At 46.0% G+C, this 19,839-nt stretch overlaps 1 protein-coding gene across 2 annotated transcripts in view; it reads left to right on the top strand.

The window, feature by feature from the left end:
* Positions 1 to 19,839, top strand: part of PLCD1 (phospholipase C delta 1) — a 50,766-nt gene that overhangs the window by 25,630 nt on the left and 5,297 nt on the right. For both annotated transcript variants that reach the window (XM_066201589.1, XM_066201580.1), the window contains exons 4-11: positions 2,719 to 2,848; positions 6,602 to 6,830; positions 7,930 to 8,131; positions 10,024 to 10,168; positions 11,159 to 11,308; positions 17,066 to 17,227; positions 18,553 to 18,709; positions 18,999 to 19,115. In XM_066201589.1, coding sequence (XP_066057686.1) covers positions 2,719 to 2,848; positions 6,602 to 6,830; positions 7,930 to 8,131; positions 10,024 to 10,168; positions 11,159 to 11,308; positions 17,066 to 17,227; positions 18,553 to 18,709; positions 18,999 to 19,115 — 1,292 coding nt within the window. The remainder of the gene's footprint in view (positions 1 to 2,718; positions 2,849 to 6,601; positions 6,831 to 7,929; positions 8,132 to 10,023; positions 10,169 to 11,158; positions 11,309 to 17,065; positions 17,228 to 18,552; positions 18,710 to 18,998; positions 19,116 to 19,839) is intronic.

Raw genomic sequence — 19,839 nt, forward strand, 5'->3', positions numbered from 1 at the left:
GATAAAACTCCCACGTGCTTGATGAGCATTTCTGATGTTCTTACACACAGAGTTCTGTTTTAATAAGCCTCAGATTCAACCTTGCAGCAGGCTAGCATAGGTCCTTTAGCAAATATTGCAGGTATGTGTGCAGGGAAGGCTTTAGACCAGAAAATACAGAGGACTTTTCATTTGAGCAGGGTGGCACCGTCTGCTTCAGTTCTGGGGTTTATGTGTGAGCTTTTCTTCTGGTTTGAAAGCACTTACCAGAAGTTCTGCAGCATTTCTGTTCTGAGCACATTCATGGGATATCTGCCAGATAGAAACCAAAGAGGGATGACTGAAACTAAAGAGAAAACTGGTAGCCCTGGAGCTGGCACATCCTTTCAAAACATGAGGCAGGAGGCAGGCTCTCCCTGGATGTATACAGAAATGGGAGCAGCTTCTTCCTAGTCCACTCAGGCCCACAGAGGGGCAGAAGGTGAAAGGAAGACCCACAGCCAAAAAAAAATGAAAAATGGTGTTTGAGAGGACTTTCAGTTGAAGTGCTTTGTTCATTCAGCTCCTCTAAGCTCTCCCAAAGCTGAGGGGATCCAGATGGATGGGAACTTTGGGTATTTTGCAGCCAGAATACTCCTATTTACTGAGATCTCAGTTGTCTGTACACTCCTTTTTCTCTCTTTGCTGCTTGCCCCTGCAGCAAGAGGACCCACTGTGTGTGCCTGGGCTCTTCCCGGGCTCTCTGATTTCCCTCCTGCATTTCTCAGCCTTTTGGGAAGGGATCCAAGAGAAAAGCATCTTCCATTCACAGGTAGGACCTGGGCGTACTCTTTTGCAGATGCATTTACTGCCCACCTTTTGCCTTCCAGAGACGACTTTGAGTACGTGCATGACCTCTGGGTGCTCATTATCAGAGGAAATTATGCAGACTCTTAAAAAAATGTGATTTTTTTTTTTTTTGCAGTGGTTAGCACAAACCCAGTAGTTTCTATGCATAAAAGAATAGTTTCTATCCACCCCTACTGCTCACCTCTGGCTGTGGCAGACTGGATTTCCTCTTGGCTCACCAGAGTTGGGCGTTCCTCCCGCCTGTTGTTTTTAGGGAAGGCTGGGAAAGGGACCTGAGGTGCAGGGTCAGGGGTGAGTGGGTGGCACCAGGGTGACAGTCTGAGCAGACCCTCTCTGGAGCAGAGCTGGTGGAGGGATGTTCTGCACCCCAGGGTGGGTGTGGTGTGCTCCCATCACAGCATCCTCTGCTCATGGGAGCTTTGTGACTCAAACTGGATTTTCTGGGAAGAATCAGTCCAAGCCAGACCCTGGTTCAGGGTGCAGCCTCTCTTTATTTTGGTTTCCATGTCTAAAGAAGGGGAATATTAATATTACCAGGCTAAGACGGATGCGGGGTGAGGTCATTGCTTAGCACCTGCCAAGATTTTCAAAGTCAGAAAGTTCAGCTTTCCATGAGACAAACAATACTCACTAACAGTTTACACATATCTCCATCACTGGGAAATACTTCAATGCAGGGGTAGCTCTGGTAGATGCTGTTTCAGGGTTATGTTTACAGCCCCTAAGGCTGTTAATGCCCTTTTTGGCGGTCATTTTGAAAGGCCCAGTTTAAATGTTACAGCACTGTATGCCTCAGCTGGTATTTGCTGATCCTGAGCTTTATTCTGATTAACATTCAGATTGGGCATATTTTTTTAAAGTTTTTCTGGAGTCAGTTTGAAGCATTGTTTCCTATGTGAGACATGGAAGGTTATTCTTGGAGATCAAGTTCTTTCTTTGATAATTTTTTTTCCTGTTGAAAAGTAGATATTTTTCTGGATGACCTTTCTTATTTGACAGTAAAGCAAATTAGACAGTCAATTCCATGATGCAAAAAGCATGGAGTTTTTTTGGTATTTACAACTGCAGAGCATCTCAACTGTCTTACATTATTTTAGAGACTGAAAGAAAATGGGAAAATTACCTGACATCACATTCAAATCATCACGTTCGAATTATCTGACATCACATTAAGATCATTCTTATAGCAGTTACTCCAGATCCATGGAAATACTGAAGTGATGAAACCCCAAGCTTTTATGAAATGTTATCACAGTACAGCACAGTAACAGACCCCGTGCATTTCATCAGCGGAAGAAGCCAAGACCCACAAAGTTTGGTTTGATTGTACTCACAACAAAGTTCTTAGGAGATATAGGTAGAAATCCCTAAAAATATTCTGAAGGTGAGTTCAAAAATTATTGTTGATGCTTTTTCTGGAGTTCAGTGTTCACTGTGTCACACTGAATATTGAACAAATCCATGACAATGAGTTTACCAAGTTTCTCTTGGGAGCTCTTTTCATTCTTTCCTTTATCCCCTTTTAACTGTCTGGAGCAGAATGTACTTTCTGTCATAAAAGAGAAATCAAACTGTTTCTGGCTGCAGCCAGAAACTCCTACAGGGTAAAGAGAGCTGATCCAGCCTCGGCCAGATGGTGAAAAGCTTCTCCCAGGTCAGGATCAGTTGTATCACAGCGCACTTTCCTTCTGCCAAGGCATCATTGTGCCCTGTGGGAGCAGAAGGGGAGGTGGTGTCAGCTGCTCAGGGGGCCCACGCTGATTTACAGCAGCTGGAGAGGTGGCTCAGAGCCTTTTGGAGAGGATTTCCCCCCTGCTATGTGCAGCAGAAGGTATTTAGGTGTTCAGGCTAGGCGCTGACCTGGAAAGATTTCCTTACATCCTCCCGCAGCTGGATTCACACCTGCCTGCGGAAAGCTGACAAAAACAAAGACAACAAGATGAGCCTGAAAGAGCTCAAAGACTTCCTGAAAGAAGTGAACATTGAAGTCGATGACTACCATGCCAAGAAGATTTTCCAGGTAATGGGAGCAAGTAGAAAAAGGGAACTGCTGGTTGCTGAGGTCAAGGTGTCCCACAGATTTCAGCTTGGGTTGGAGACCTCAACTAAAGTGAGCCCCTGGCTTCTTTCCTTGTACCAAGGAAGGACTCTCAGGTTTTGGTGCTCAGTAATTTATTGCCCAGAATAATTGATTCCCACTAAGTTAGGCCAGCACAATGCTTTTGATGAGGGTGTGTTAAGATCTTTCTTCGTAATTTTGCCAGAAAACAGAAAATGAGATGCAAACATGGATAATGCAAGAAAAAGGGGAACAAAGTTGAAGTCCCAGGGGTTTCAGGAGTTTTGTGTGCCACAACTGCATGTCAGTGCCTAAGTCTGGCTGAATTTTGTTTGGTTACAGTTGTGAACCCAGATCCTCACCTTCTCAGAGGAGGAGGGTGCAAAGTGACAGGTATAAACAAAACTAACAAACAAAAAACCACCAAAAAACCCCAAATAAAAACAAAAAGTGCAAATTAAGGAAAAGACCTTTCCAGAGTCATGATAGATACACAACATTGCACCCAAGTCTGGACTAGTCTGACTGATTTAATACTCCCAAGGCATATTTAATCTGGTCAGGGATGTACACTTCTAAATTCTCAAGATTCAGCTTGCTGGCTGAGCCTATCAGAAGATAAGAAAGGGATGAAAAATTCTCAGTTGTTAAGCTTTTGGTTTCTCTCTAGAGAATCCATCCTGCCGAGGTGAGATAAAACATCTGGATAATTTCCAAGCTTCCATGCTGTCTGAAGCAGGGTTTGAATTAATGGGTGTGCAGTTTCAGAAATGTTTTTTTCTGATCAGTGGTAAACATGTGGGTGGTTTTGGGCACTGGACAGGAGTTCTCCCGCTCCTCCATGCGAGCAGGCAGCTTTCCCCCAAAGGAGGTCCAAATTTCCTTATCTTTGCTTTATAGACATCTCTCTGGTATCTCCTCAGGAATTAGGGGCAAGGTCATCAGCAGATCTTAAAGAATTTCAGCTTACAAAATATTCCAGCAGTACTGCCCGCTCTGGCTGGTGTATCCCATCCTTTATTCCCTGCCCAGAAAGATCCTGGAAGAGTGGAAATAAGGCTGGGAATCCACTGATTGAATTGCATGTCTCCACTGGAAGTAGTTGCCAACACTTCCTTTGCAGTCTGTGTAGGTGAAGCTAGTAGGGACCAGGGTGTGAATCTCCTTATCCTAAAGGATACATCTCACATATAGGAGATGAATCAATCCCACATCTTCACACATCAACAACCTGAAAAAATCACCCTTGGTTTGTTTCTGTTTTTTGGGGTTTTTTTTAATTTTACTTTTTTTAAAAAAAATTTTAGAGGCACAGTCTCCTCTTATTTAATGGACCTCTTCTACTGTCACAATAGTTACAAGGGAGCTCTAAAAAACTTGATTAAATTAATCCTTACTCCAAGTAATTGCTAAACCTTGATTCAGCCCATTGAAATGCAGGGAGTTAGTTGAAGTACCATCATTAGGCAAGTAATTGTTAAGTTTCCTGTGTAGCCACTGGAAAGAGAGGCTCTTTGGAGGTTAATTCAGATCTTCTGAGGGCTGATTTGCCTCCAGGAAGGGTCTATCTTCCTCCTAAAGCAATTACGTTTTCAGTTTGCATCCTGCCTCAGCTTAGATGGACTAGGGCATTACAACCCATTAAAGGGTGATCTTTTCTGTCTCAGAGAGTTTTTCTTCATTTAGTCACAGGAAGGAAGTGTGATCAGGGGCTCAAGTGGAGGCTGCAGGGCATGTTCTCACGTTATTCTTGCCTTTCATCACATGACCATGTGTCCACATCTAGGTTTGAGACACCTGAGTAAAGCGTATTGCAATGCAACCAGAAATTATGCAAAGCTCCTGTCATTGCTCTCTTCATTTCAACCTGAATATTCATTCTGTTGCATCAGAAAGGTGTTTTTGCTGGCAGGCCAAGGGTCATTCAGGACTCATGGCTTGTGATGCATACATGAGAGGTAAAACACGGTATTTTGGGTTGAGAGTCTCTTTCTAATTTGGACCTCTTGTAGCCAAAGCAGAAGGAACCCACTTTTATACTGTGCATCTTATCTGTCCCGGAGTTTGACTCTGGTGCCAATGCTATTGTCCTGTTTTCATCACAGCCCTTATTGGCAACTAATGAATAAAACTCCCCAGGCACATCACTTAAAATGTCAGTTTTCTAGAAGAAATATCATTTTCCCTGTCATGTCTTAAAGAAAAGAACATTTCTTAAAGAAAACAACATCCCTGCCGTCTCCACCAGCTGCTTTCCTTCTTTATATTCCTTTTGCAGTTGCTAAGCATCATGCTCAGCTTAGCTCGAGGGATCTGCCAGAGCCACAGCACAGGATCAGAGACATGGAAGGAAGTGAGGAAAAGGCAGTTCTTGAACTCTCAAACCTGTTTTGGAGGAGTTTGTAGTACTGAGCATGTCACAGGTTGTCCCATCCCTGAGATGAGCCCATAGCTTCTACCCAGCAGGTTCTGAAGTCAGGACAAGTTGAACTCTTTTTTCCTGTCACTTCAGTTTGTGAAATGCTAGGCATCGTGATAATGTTCTTTGGTTTTGTATGTGCTCCACAAACAGATAGTGAAGGAGTTGCAGGGGATGAAAGTCCCTCCTTATCATCTTGGGAGACTGCAAAAGCCACTGTGGCCATCACTGAGATCACAGGCAGAGCTAGGTTGAGATTAGTGTGATGACTGGTTAAACTAAGACAGGCATTTCCATCGTAAAAGCCAGAAAAATAGCTTTGTCACAGGGGATCAAAGAAGGAAAGCAATTTAATTCCTCTGGTTTGACAAGTTGAAGAATTCTGCTAGGAACAAACGACAAAATTAATATCAAGATTTGCCACAGGAAAAAAAAAAAAAAGGTGTTATTTCTGATGAAAAATTGAACCTGGGAGTATTTTAAATAAACTGGAAAAACTTGTTATTGGAAAAGCTGTGTCCTTCGTGGAGACATTAACATGTGTATCTCAAGCTTCCCATCTTTCATGGTCAATCAAGTCCTTGGCTGTGGTGCTCTGTCAGAGATGGTATCTACTGGAAAAGTTCAAGCCCCAGAGGAAGATGGAGAACTTGAATTACAGTTCCCTGTGAGAAGATTGTATCTGATTTGAAATCTGTGGGGATTTTGTTATGTGGCAGGTTTTGGATGAGAATGGAAAATTTCCATGGAGAGGTGGATTTTTTCATATTAAACATGCACATGTTCAGCAGTTGTGGGGGTTTTAAGTTGTTTCTGATGCCATCTTTGCAAACAGCCCCACTGTGAGTCTGACAGCCTCTTGAGGTCTGAGCCACTTAGGTCAAAGGGAGGGTTATATTCACTTAACTTCCTGGATTTTTGGCTATACACTCTATAATTATTCAAAAGAGCTAATTATTTCTCTTTATCCCTCCTGTGATAAAGAACTACTCTTTTTTTGATTTGTGCTTGCATTATTTTGAGCTGTCCTGACTGAAGCACACCAAGTGATGGAACTCAAGGCTGGTGCTTTTGAGCACACTGATAATTTATAAATACTAACAACTGTAACTGTTTTGTGACTATTGGCCTTGTCAATGAGAACCATTGTCATTGACCACGTGCTCCTCACTCACTGGCCAGTAACTCTTTGCAATTATTTTGTGTTCTGCGTTGTGTAGCCCTGGTGCAGATTACGGCTGGCCTATGCCAGAAGGAAAGAAGGTTTTCACTCCTTCTCCCCTCTACGTTTACAGCACTGTGACAAGTCCAAAACAGAGGCTCTGGAGGATGATGAGATAGAGGAATTTTACAAGATACTGACAGAGAGGAAGGAAATAGACAGCATCTTCCAAGTGTACTCGGACCCAGAAGGGTTCATGTCCTGCCAGAACCTGGTGAGGTTTCTCTATGAGGTGCAGCAGGAAGAAGATGCTGTTGTTGCTGCCCCTGCCTTAATTCAGAAATATGAGCCCAATGAAAGAGGTAAGTTGAAAACCTTGGCTGTTTTGCTTCAAAATCTTGCTTTTTGGATGAACTACGAATTGCATTGCTGCTGTTTTTTTTCTGCTGTTGTGTGTATTACTTTCTCCCCACAGCTGCTTCTGAAACACCACTCTCCTAGGGGAACATTAACAGCTCTAGGAGAGGAGGGCAGAGGAGAGGCTGGGATATCTCTCTCTTCGATTTTATTTTGGGTGCACTGAACAGCAGGAGAGAGAGTGATACAGGTTGGGCTAGAGGATGACGAAAATCCTGAGGGAAAGACTCAGATGGGTTAGATGCCAAGACCTCGTGGCTTTTCAAGGCTGAGAATGCAGCAATATTTGTGTTCTCCAGAAGCTGGAGTGGAGGCAGATGTCCTTGATGGTGGGCACCTGTAAAGCCATCTGCAGATGAGATTTCTGAGTGAGGCCAAGGAGGTGACAGCTGTTTAGGGGTTAGTCACTGAACTGTCTGTCTGCTCAGATTGGGGGTGAATCATCAGTCTGGAGCATCTTGCAGGATATGTTCCAAGAGCCAACTCAGAATCATGGGCTGGTTTTCCACTATCCTGCTATTCCTTCCGGAGAGGGACAAGGTTTTGCAACTCTCAGGCTTTAGGATTAGACTGAGATCTAGTTCAGTCCCTCAAAAAAGGGAATAATTTTGTATTTCCTCTTTTCAAATCATGTATTTCATTGGATAATCTAGACAGGATTTATCTGGCTCTGTTTAGACATCTGGCAGCTTCTCTGGGTTGGCACAAAGAAACCTTGAAATGCTCAAATGGAGATTTCCATGCTGTAAATCTCTAGAGATAGATGAGGTAAGGTCTGTCTCTGACACTTTTAAGATGTTATCAAGGACAGTAAGTGTCATAAAAAGCCGCTCTTGTGAAGGGGCTTTAAAAGCATTTTCAGGCAGCTGAAGGTGTCATCCTTGTCTGGAGAACATTGCTGCCTTTGCTTTTACTGAATACCTGGAGAGCATATTTTGCCTCTGGGACCTCCTGGAGAGCAGAGGCACTGTGGTGATGGTGGTGGAGGCATGACCTCGTGGTGTCACGTTCTCAGTGTGGGGTTTTTGTCTGTTTACCTGGCAGCCAAGAGGGGCAACGCCATGACCAAGGATGGGTTCCTGATGTACCTGCTGTCAGATGAGGGGAACATATTCAACCCCTCCCACCGGAAAGTTTACCAGGACATGACCCAACCTCTCAGCCACTATTTGGTATCATCCTCACACAACACCTATCTCATGGAAGACCAGATCACAGGGCCAAGCAGCACAGAGGCCTATATCAGGTAAAGAGTGTGTGTGTTTGTGTGGGTTTGGGTTTGGGAGGTTAACCTCTTTCTTTCAGAAGACATAAGGTCTCTGCTGATGGATGTAAGGGATCAAGAAGCAATCTCCCACCAGATCAGGTAGTATGGGCTGGCCCATGTTTCCAGGGTGAGCTGCTTCCAAACCAGGTTGGCTGTGCCCTCCTTTTCACAGCTCTTTGCCCTGAGTCTCATCTGGGGTCCACCTGAATGTAGGATGTATAATTACTACATTTGGAAGCAGTATAAAATATCTGCAGTCACATGGGGGGAGACTGGACTGCAGACCTCTGGCCTGGTGTTTTCAAAGCATGATGCTGAGGGAATGTTGCATTCCCCACAATGTGGCACAAGAGAGTGCAAGGAGCTTACAAGATGTACAGATACCTGGGATAGAGATGCAGGTCTGGAAGGAGCCAAAATGATGCATAGTGTCATGGTGCTTATGCTCTGTACTGCCTTTTGGGAGAGGCCCATGGCAGGGACTGTCCCCACAGCCATGCTGGGGTTTATTTTGGAGAGTCTTAGTTGGAGCAATCAAAAAAAAAAAGGTGGGATGTGAGCTGGGGGAGCAGGGTGAGTGATCAGAAATTACACCTGGTCCCTTTTTATCATCTCACATATCAGCACCCCTGCACAGAGCATTAGGTGTTGCCTGTGTCTGCCTTTAACAGATTGATGTCTCATGGCCAGGTGGGTGCAGTGACCTTTAGTAATTTGCACACCCACCTTTCATTATTCCTTGTTTTTATCAGGTGAGACAGTGTTTCCTTAGAGCCAGTCAATGGCTGCAGTTCTGCCTTTGTGTATGACTTACCTTGTTCTCAGGAGCAATGACTGACTGGAGTCACAAGGTCAAAAGTGTCAAGAGTGAAATCTGGCACAAGTCACTTCTCAGTAGCTCTTTGAGTTCCTAATTTTGAGTCTTAAAATTATAGATGTATGTTTTGGTTGTACAAAGAAAAAAAAAAAGGTAAATCCCATTATTCTGGAACAGGTTTCCCAGAGATGCTGGGGATGCTCCATCCCTGGAAGTGTTCAAGGCCAGGTTGGACAGGGCTCTGTCCCTTCCCATGGCAGGGGGTTGGAACTGGATGGTCTCTAAGGTCCCTTCCAACCCAAACCATTCTATGATTCTGTGATTCTGTGTGCAGTGAGTTAAAGGAGTTGTGTAACCTGAAATGTTTAGGGAATTTCTGTAAAAGAGACGAGATCAGCTCCTAGATAGATGGGGGGTGGAAATCTACATTTGAAAATAAATTGAAATGTAAGTATGGATATGTAGAAGTAAGAATTTCACACAGAAATTTATTCTGTACTCTTGGTTTGGGAAACTGGCTCTCAGCAGTCTCCTCAGCTGTGGTGGAGTTCCCATAACTCCTTCTCTCCCTTCCAGCTCTGAGGATTAATCTCTCATATCATATCAGATCTAGATGAAGAAATCACATCATCTAAATTTTGAGACTTGTCTTCTAAGGCTGACTGTCGTTCTTCCACTTCAGCCACTCTTGATTTTCTCTTCTCTTCACCATCTTTGGCATCTTTGGGGAAAGACTTGGGGCACAGTCATCAGTGTCCTTTCATATCTGGCACTCACTATGTCTTATTCTTTGGATAATTCTACCTTGGACTTCCACTACCTTATTTCTCAGATCCTTCTGTGTTTTCCTTGCTCAGCCTTAAGCTCTCTTTGCTGACACTGATTTCACCTGATCCCATCCTTTATCTCCTTTCCTGTTTTTCCAAGCTCCTTTCTTCTCCCTTGCTCCCTGAACTTCCTGTCAGTCTTCCCAGGGCATCTGTGCCTGATGTACCCTCACCTGGGGATGGCACAGAAGGTGTAGAACCCAACCGGATCCCTTCTTTGTTTCCAGAGCCCTCACCAAAGGCTGTCGCTGTGTGGAGCTGGATTGCTGGGACGGCCCCAACTCAGAGCCCGTCATTTATCATGGCTACACTCTCACCTCCAAGATCCTCTTCAGCGATGTCATTAAGGCCATCAAGAACTATGCATTCCAAGTAAGGATGAGGGACTTTTCCTCATGTTGCGCAACCCAGGGCTGGCAGTAGATCTCTTCCCTCCCAGCAGAGAGCAGAAGCAATGAAAGCTTCACCTTAGCATTTCTCATGGGGACAAGAACTGTCCTTCTGTCTGAGCATCCATGCTCTGCTTCCTGCAGAGATCCATTCCTGGGGGTTGCTGGACAGGGAGGACACATCTGAGGATCAGTTTGAACCTGTGTCAGCACAGCTGCATCCTGGACCCCACTGCGATGAAGATGATGCCCATAATCTTGAGCATCCCGGTGGGAAATGCCAGCAAGCCCATGATTTGTGTGGCTTTGATGTCTCAGGGTCTGTTTCTTGTTTAGAGGAACCCATGTGCATATTTTAGATGTGAAGGACTGCTTTTATTCTGCTTTAAATAGGGTGAGCAGGGCTGGAGTCTTGTATGGCAGCAAGCTTCAGAAACCTTAGGTCTGTCCAGATTCACTGGACTCTGCTGTTTTCCTTCAGTGCATTTGGGAGCTGGTGTCACGTTTTGTTTGGGGCCATAAAGGAGTGACAGTGACAATAATGACAGTGCCATCAGCACACAAAATGACCTGGGGGGGCACAGGGAACCAGATCAGGCCTATGCAGGAATGGAGGAAGGATTGATATCTCTTCAGGGTACGAGGAAACCTTGTGATTTCAAATCCCCCTTCCCAGTCCTTCCTCTGAAGGTGGGTAGGAAGGTGCTCTGACCCACAGTGCAAGTGGAGAATGCAGGCACAGGGAATGCCTTCTCCATTGGATCATCATCTCTGGCAGGCATCGGCACAGATCTGAGTAACTACTGCACTGTTAAATTTGTCCATTTTTAACAAATCCTTGTTTTAGGAGAATATCAGACTCTCCTGTTGACACACTCATTCCCAAAGAAAACAGCACTGGGGTTCGCATCAATTGCTGCAGACTGGTGAAACTGCAGAGCTCACTGATGTGTGTGTTGCTGTCTTGTTCCAGACCTCACCATACCCTGTCATCATCTCCCTGGAGAACCACTGCAGCGTGGAGCAGCAGAAGGTCATGGCCCAGCACATGACCACCATCCTGCAGGACATGCTCCTGGTTGCCCCAGTCGATGGAAACAAATCCCAGTTCCCCTCCCCAGAGGTAAGCAAGGCCACTCCAGCACTTAGTGCCTTCTGAGGGTTGGACAAGAGGAAAGTTTTTCTTCTTGCTGAGTGCAAAGCTCAAAACTCAAGGGGAAAACCACTTTTGAAGGTATATTAAACACAAAGTGTCCTGCCATTGAGAGTGCCCTGGGGTAGCCACTGGGAATGGCGTGGGTTGGTGGGGATGGAGATGTCCATGGAGGAAAAAGGGAAGCTGGACACTGCCTAGAGATGCCCTTTCTACTCCCAGGACTCAGGGCAGCTGTCAGACTGGGAGCTGTGTCCTGGACATGGGGGAGGAAAGAGATACACAACCCTCAACAGTGGTCTACCACTTTAAAATCATTAGCTGACAGAAAAATCTGGAAATGGAATCTTGATATGAAAAATATGTCTCCAAAACAGGAGCCAAAAGGAAACATTCATCTATTTCCACGCATGTGGTTTGTGCTTGCTTTCTGTCTTTCTTTCTTCCCTTCTTTCTGCCCTTCTTTCTATCTGTCTTTCTGTCTTTCTGTCTGTCTTTCTGTCTTTCTTTCTGTCTGTCTTTCTGTCTTTCTTAGCACTTTGCAGAAACAGACTCCTGTATGGTTAGTTGCAGCTCCCTTTAAATTGCATTTCTTTGCTCATTCGCCAAAAATTGGATGAAAATGGCTAGTCAGAGCTGGAAGGAGTTTGTGGGTGAGATAAAGCTGGCAGTCAGCAGGGGAGAAAGGAGAGGAAAACAATCCACCCAGAATATCTTCTGTATTTATTCTCCCTCTTTATTTATCTCCTTTCCCTTTCTGACTTTCCCCTTTTGTTTGGGAGTGTCATGCCTCGTTTGATACAATGCCTGGCACAGAGGGAAGCTGCTCTGGGCTGGTCCCTAAGCAGCAGGGCAATAAATTAGTATGAATTGTAATTTTTACTGCTGCTGTTTCAGCAGGACCTTGGCTCTGGCACAGACAAGGTGCCTCCACTGGGAGAAGTGACTCTCCCAGGGTGAGGACACTCCCAGCACAGAGATCAGTCTTTGCAGGCTCTTACTGAGCTGGAAAAAAAACGTCCTCAGTGTCCCCCCCTGACTTGCTATTTATCCTGGTGCAGGATCAGGAAAACTGCTGATGGCTTTTCAACTGATGGCAATGATATGATGAAAGAAAGGAGAAACACCAAGCAAAGCAATGTGTGATTTGTGAGTGTAAGGGGATGACCCCAACTTCCCAAAGATGTTTTTTCCATGCCTGTTCTCATCTAACCTCCTGATTTTGATTGCCTGAACAGACACATGGCCCCAGCTGAACACAATGCCCAGATCTACCCTAGGGAATGGATTTGGGCTGATCTGCTCCATTGCAGGGATTGATCTATTTAGTTTAAACAGAGAAAAATTGCCAGTGTTGCAACACCTATCCTTTTCCTTCTGGTACTTTTCCTCTGCCTTCCTGCTACGTGAAGTAGGACAGTGCAAAAGGGCTGAAATGCTGATTTTTTCAGGCATAAAATATACTGAAACTGAAACATGAGGGGAAAAAAAACCCAAACAAACAAGCCAGGAATGTCTTGGCTTTTCCACTCCCTTGTGGCGTTGACATGAGGAAACCCAGGACAACAAGGTATTTTTTTTATATCAGGAAAAGGGTGGGATCTGCCTCTGGGCAAAGGGCTGGAGGCTGTAAACACAAACAGTCGAAGAACTGCTGCCGATTGTGTCAGCAGGGCAACGTCAGTAATTAAAGGAAGATTGACACGGTTTGGATTTGTGCTAACGATTCCTACCACAGCCCAGGGCACGAATCTGATTTATTAGGCTCCATTCAGGAACAGTGTTGGGCTACACAGATTATCTAAATATCTCCCCCAAGCTGCTGTCTTTAGGTCTCAATAGTGAATTAAAGGCTGTTTAATTTGATCCAGTCTCTGCTGCTGGTGGGCTGTTGCCCTTCTGTCCCATCCCTGATCTATCCAGGGGTCTGCCAGGGCCCCTGGCCCCTGTCCCGACATCCCAGCAAGAAATGCTGCAAAGTCACAGTCAGAGTGAGACTAAAACTGGTCCCAGTGTTGGAACGATTCATTGTATCAAGTGTGTCTGAAACCCCTACAGTTCTTTGTTCCTGGAATTCCTTCTTTATGAGGACAGTGTAATTGGGCATTACCCACACATTTTGTGTACACGTGGCTTCAGGTGCATCTGCACATCTCTGTTTCTCCAACCTTGGCCCAGCTTGTGTCAGTCTTGTCTGCAGTGCATCTTCTTGCCTGAAGTTCTTGAGCTGAGTTTCTTTCAATCCTCCAAAACCTGCTTCAGAAATGTGTTTCTTCCCCTTTCCTGGAGGCTCTCCTCATCCTCTGGTGCTGCTCATTGCTGGTGCAACACTTCAGCTTGCAGCTGAAGGACACACACAGATGGAGATGTGATACCAGTTAGTGCATCTGCTCTGCACATCCCCTCATGAATGTGAACATGTTATTCCTCACAGCTTCTCAGAGGTCTGGAGAGGTGGCTGTCCTCACCCTGAGAGTGGGATGTCAGGTGGCAGTGCTCAGACCCCGTGTATCTGTGTACCTGAGCACTTCACTTAAGGCTCCTTAGGAGAAACAGTCAGAGGAGTTGGAGGTGTGGTCCACCTCCTCTTCAGTGTTTGTCCAAGCAGAGGAGGAATCACACCCTGGGAGTGTTTGGTTTTCTCTGTTGACTCTAAATGAGGTGTTGAAGCCACAGAAAGTTTGTTGAGGTGGATCACTTTACAAATCTTCCATTCCCACTGACATGAAAACTGGAATTCAGACCTTGCTCTCAGGTTGCTCTTAGGGCCAGGAAGGTTTCAGGTAGGATAAACCTGTGTATGCAGATCTTTTAAAATCCTCTGCTCATTACAGTTCTGCTCCTTCTGATAAGATCAGTGCTTTCCCTTAAGATGGTTTCCATATCCCAGTGTTGCCAGAACCATTTCACCTGCAGAGCTGAGCTTGTTCAGTGTGTAGTGGGAAAGGTGGGAGAGCAGATGAGCTCCACTTTAGGGGGACTAAGGAATGCCATTTATAGGGCATGTGAAGAAGGGCAAGAGCTGCATCAGTTCCACTGTGTGTTCTCAATGGAGTCCAATGCCCTTGTAGCCTTTCCTGAGGTTTTCTCCACCTTGGGCTTCTCACAGACAGCTGGAATGGCTTTATGGTCTGCTTGGAGAACATTTATTGAGTATTTCAGCTATTGCTTCCTCCTAAGTAAGACAAGGGATCTGCTCAACAGAGCTGAACTGACAAGCTGAGTGTCTTTTGCCTCAGGCTAGAAATACTTAATATCACATGAAGGGGAATCAAGAGGGATGGAGCAAGGGCATGTGTGTGTTTGTGACTGTATCAGCTTATCCAAAACCTCAATAAAGAAGATAAACTCTCAGATTTAGGACTTTGCTTCCTCTGCAGGGGCAATCCTACTGCAGGATAGCACCTTTTGTAGGAAATGGGGATGAAAACACTTCTTTGGGGTGAGTCTCACCCCTTCTTCTGGACAAATAAGCAAACGGGTCTCCTCTGAGTTAGGTGGCACATGGCCTGCTGTTCCTTGTAGGCATAGGAGCAGTGTCCTGTGCCCTTGGGGAGCATCTGCACCATATCCAAGGTTTCCCAGAGGAACCACAGGCTGGATAGGAAAACAGCTGCACTGAGGTCCTGCTGCAAGCAGCCCTGGAGTGGGTTGTGGTGAGGAGACAGTGGAGGCTGTGTTGCTGTGCCTTCCCTCATGATATTCTTCAGCCATGAAGGAATTGCACATCCCGCTTGGTGTGCCTGCTGTGCAGGCTGAATGGGAGAAGCTTAAAAAGCTTAATTACCTGCTGGTAATTAAGAATCAAACAAGCTGCCCCAAATACCTTATCCTTAGTTCTCATCTGCTGAGCTGTGAGAGGAGGCAGTAACATTTTTTGTGGGGCATCAGAAAGCAGAGGCAGATAATGTATTAAATACCAGGATGGTATCTGCAGCCTGCAGGGGCCAAGAGGGGCTGCTCTCAGCCTCTCCTTACTGTCCCCAGTGCAATTCTTCCAGGTTTGTCCATCCCAAATGATGACCAGAGCCTAAAAGCTCACACAGAACTGGATTTTGTGATGGAAGAACAGTGTAGAGCTGGGTGTTGAGGCAGGAGAGTGGGAAGGGACATGAGGGCAGCAGGCTGAAGTCAGGCTCTGAAGATGAGCCGACTCATCTCCCAGGCGTGGATGTGAAGAAGCAGAGCACAGCTCTGCCTGGAAGGCTGGGAGGATGGTCTGGGCATGGGGAGGAGGATATTGCTGTGCTCTGACTGCTCCTTTTGAGTGACAGGGAAAGTGCCCCAGTGCAAACAATTTCTTTGTGGTAGTTGAATAAAAATGCTCTTGGCTGCTGCCTCAGGTGCCCATGTCGAATTTCTGCTCAAACCCAGCTTCATCCACAGCTTTGCCAGGTGGTGAGGATTGGGGCTGGTCTCTGTAAAGATGTGATGCAATTTTCTTGAACCCACAAAGGGTGCAAAGGGGAAATGATGTCCTTTAAAAATGCCTGTGTTGTTTTATAAAAGATTCATGGTTTTTCGCAGTCCTGTCATTTGAATGTGGTGGGGTTTTGTTGCTTTTGCAAAAAAGGTAAATATAGGGTGTTGCTGAGGAAAGGGGAATGTGCTACACAGACTGAGGGGTCGTACTGGCTCATTCCAAGATGGCATTTTTCTGGAATAACTCGTACCCTCCAGAGGCAGGAGCACCAAACACATCCAGGTGGCAGCAAATCTCCTGTTCCTGGAAGCTGCCAAGTCTAGTGGCGCTCTTGATTTTAAGGCAAAACCCACACACCTGGAGATAGCCCCCAGCCACCTTTCTCAATACTCCTCCCTGCCCCAAGCATTGCTGCCGCCTTGTTTGGGCTCTAAGCCATCCCTCTCCAGGCTCCAGCCTTCCTCCCACAAACAGGGCTTGCACAAAGAATCCATCAGTGGTGAGGGGTTTCATGCGAACCTTGAAAGAGGCTGGAGAGAATGGATTCAGCACAAGGAATGTGCTCTCTGGGCTCCCTCTGCGCCCAGCTGTGGTGCACTGGTGCATGCTGCTGTGGTCAGTGTTCTACCATCAGAAGAGGAGAAGCTGTTCCCTGAAGAGGATGTAGCTTTAGAAAGGGTCTGGAAACTCCTCCTGAGGCTCTCACTTGCAAAATACCAAATGTATTAAGATTCCATGTCTGCTGTGCATGAGGCACCTGGCCAGAACTTACTGGACCTCTCTCCTCACTAAAACGTCTGCGGAGCAGAGGCTACCTTGCCTCAGTCCCTGCTTGGATCTCAAACAGTTTCCAGAGGTTTATAACAGAGGTTTATAACAACACACTGCAGAGTGAGGGGTGGGTTAAATAACAGGCCACACAGAGGGGCAGAAATGGTGCCACAAATTTCTTCCAGCAGCCTAGACTTCCAGGCTTGGCCTTGTTTGCTGAGCAATATTTCAGTCTTGGAAAAAAAACAAAAAAAAGTATATTTTAATTGTCTTTAACAGCACAACTGTTTAAGATTTCTGGTTGAGGGGGGGAAAATCACTGAGCTCTCTGGGGTTTTCAGACTCATGACTTATGGTCTCAGAGGCTGGGCAGGGCCTCAGTGTAAAAACAGACTTATTTTTACCTGTGTCTCTGGCTAATAACCAGTCACTAACGGAACTATAAAAATCCTGGTTGCAGCTGAGGGGTTTCTTCAGGGTGGGCCAGAACCTTCTCTAACCACCAGGTATTTTGTCCACTTTTCCTCTTGCAGCAATTGAAGTGGAAGATCCTGGTGAAAGGCAAGAAACTGAGCAGGCAGGAGGACCCCATCAATGGGAACAACAACCTGGAGGCTGAGGATGTCTCTGATGAAGATGAAGCAGCTGAAATTGAAGATGAATCTGTGAAGACCAAGGTAGAGCAGAAGGGAAAGGTAAGTGAAAGAAGAAATCACTGAGAAATTACTTTTTAGGTGGGTTTTGTACCACACCGAAAGAAATAAAAAAAGAAAAGCCGTTGAAATACAATTTTTCATGTGTTCCCAGCCAAGACAGGTCTCAGTGTGGTTTCAGCTACTCATCTGGGGATGTCTGAGGGTGAATTGTTCAAATTGCTGGGGCTGAGGATCCTGGTGCTTACTCAGTTTGATGATTCCTGTCCCAAGCACAAACAGAGATCTTGCAGTGCCAGCCAAGCACAAAGATTGGCTTCTTTCTCTAAAATGAGACTGGAGCACCTTGCAGACCATGTAGCATTTATGGAAGCAGTGGAAGGGCACATGTTCAATCTCTGTCTTATTTCCAGAAATCTGTTTGTCATGGGGCAGTCATGACTTTGGCTTTTCCAGTCACATTTTGGGATATGCCTGCACCCTCAGTGGCTGTTTGATCCTGACCTGGAGGAGGGAGGGATGGAAGGGGTGGCCAGTTCCTAAAGCAATTTTATGATGATTTCTGGAAGGAAAAGGCTGGTCTTTACACGAGCGTTCTGCCCCATCATGTGAGGAAATGGATTTTTCCAGCATGCAGGTCCTTGTGAAGCCCAGATCCCTCACAGAGTGGGTTCATAGGTCACACAGACACATTCAGCCCCACTGATGGCAAAGCTGATTTGTGTTACCTCTGGATCTGGTCTGATCTATGTTTCCCTCTGATGAGTTGCTCACTCTTTGCAGGTCTTACTTATTTCTCTGATCTCTAGTCAATAACATGTACATTATTTTGACATCCATCACTTTCCTTCCTTGCCCCTGATGGGAGCTGGGGACTCTCACTTGCACCAATTAATGTGGCTGTGGAGTTGGAGTCATCAAAGCATTGTGACAACTTCCTAGTTCAAGGGGAAAAAAGCCCAAACTCTGTGGAGGCGAAAACACCCTTCTCTTCCCTGTATTTCCATGTTTGCATGCCTGGGACCAGGGCAGTGTGAAAAAGTCATTGCTAAGGCTCTGCTGTAAAGTTTAGCACCTGGAGACAGATGTGGATGCTGAAATACAAATAATCCTGCAGAGAGCAGGAATCATTTGCAAGGAAAGAAGGGTATCCCGCCAATGAAGGGGGAATTCTTTTCCAACCTTTGCTGCACAGGGTGACACAGAGGGCACACCAACCAGCCACTGAGTGTTGAGAATGTGTTTCTTTTTCTGGTGAAAGTGGTGGAGAAGAGAAGCCCCAGGGGTCCTGTAGGGAAAACACAATTAACCACTTTAGAGTATAACAGCAAAAATTCCCCACAAACCTCTCGCTCTCCTACTTTTAGAGTGACACCTTGAAGCTGGCCAAGGAGCTATCAGACACAGTTGTCTACTGCAAGAGTGTCCACTTTGAAGGTTTTGATGACCCCAACCATCCTCGGGCTTTCTATGAGATGTCATCGTTCTCAGAGAGCAAAGCTCTGAAACTGGCCCAGGAGTCTGGTACGTGTGTTCTTCCCTCCCCTGTCCCTGTTCCCCAAAGAGGGACAGCTGCTGGTGGAAAAGGCATCCCAAAGACATGGGTTATGATGTCTTTGGTCAAGCATGTCACTGAGAAAAGTGGGAAGAACTTAATATCCTCAAGGCTGTTACCAAGAAGGGCATTTTTGCAGGTGGTTCCCATTCAGCCAGAGCTGCCAGGCAGAGGGGAACAGACAGCAGCAGCAAGGAGAGATAGAAGTAGCCCCACCACTGAAAGGGCCATTTTCTCCTGTTTTTCCCTTCTCTGTAGGAGCCAGTTTTATTCATCACAACATCAGGCACCTGAGCCGTATCTACCCTGCAGGCTGGAGGACGGATTCTTCCAACTACAGCCCCGTGGACTTGTGGAACGTTGGCTGCCAGATTGGTGGGTGTCACTGGGAGGCTGGAGGGGGTCACCTGTCTGGGTCACCCATGACCTGGCTCTGGAGGGGCTTCAGCTGAGCAGGATCTCAAGCCCTTTGCAGCCAGGGGCTCAGCAGTCTCTGGGAGAAACCAGCTTTTCAAACAATGCCCAGTGACTTTCCATAGACCATTTCCTGTCTCGGCACAAATCCATTAGGAGAGGCTTTTCTGCACATTAATGTGCAAATCCCTGCAGTTTCACTGTCAGGAGAGTTATTGCCATTTAACAAAGGAGGAGGGAGCATGAACTCCATGGGTCCTGCAGCCCCCTTGGGGGCACAGGTAAGCAGTGACCTGTTTGGCCTCAGGACAGTACTTGGGAGGTGCCATCAGTTCCCTTGGGGTACAGGAAGGCCAGACCTGAATTCAGTATTTGGGCACCCAAAATAAGATTTTTCAGAAGCCCTGAGTACTTCCAGCTCCGAAGAAAACCAGTGTACCGCAGTTACCAAAATCTTGCTGCAGCAGGAAAAATATGGAAGTGTCTTAAAATGCGCTCAGCCTCCAGATATGACTGGGTATGAAGGACATGGGACCAGGATAAATTTCTGTGTCTTAAGAGATGTCTTAGATGTTGCTAAAGAGTTTAAAATCATCCTCGAGGAAATCAAGGGAGCGCTGAGGAGCTGCTGGGGTCCATGTGCACTCCCTGTGTGGTTTCAGTGAGGCTGTTCACAGAGACTCTT

Source organism: Chamaea fasciata, unplaced genomic scaffold (genome assembly GCF_029207755.1).
Source record: "Chamaea fasciata isolate MVZ Bird 193981 ecotype frontalis unplaced genomic scaffold, bChaFas1.0.hap1 SCAF_1, whole genome shotgun sequence".
Lineage (NCBI taxonomy): Eukaryota > Metazoa > Chordata > Aves > Passeriformes > Sylviidae > Chamaea > Chamaea fasciata.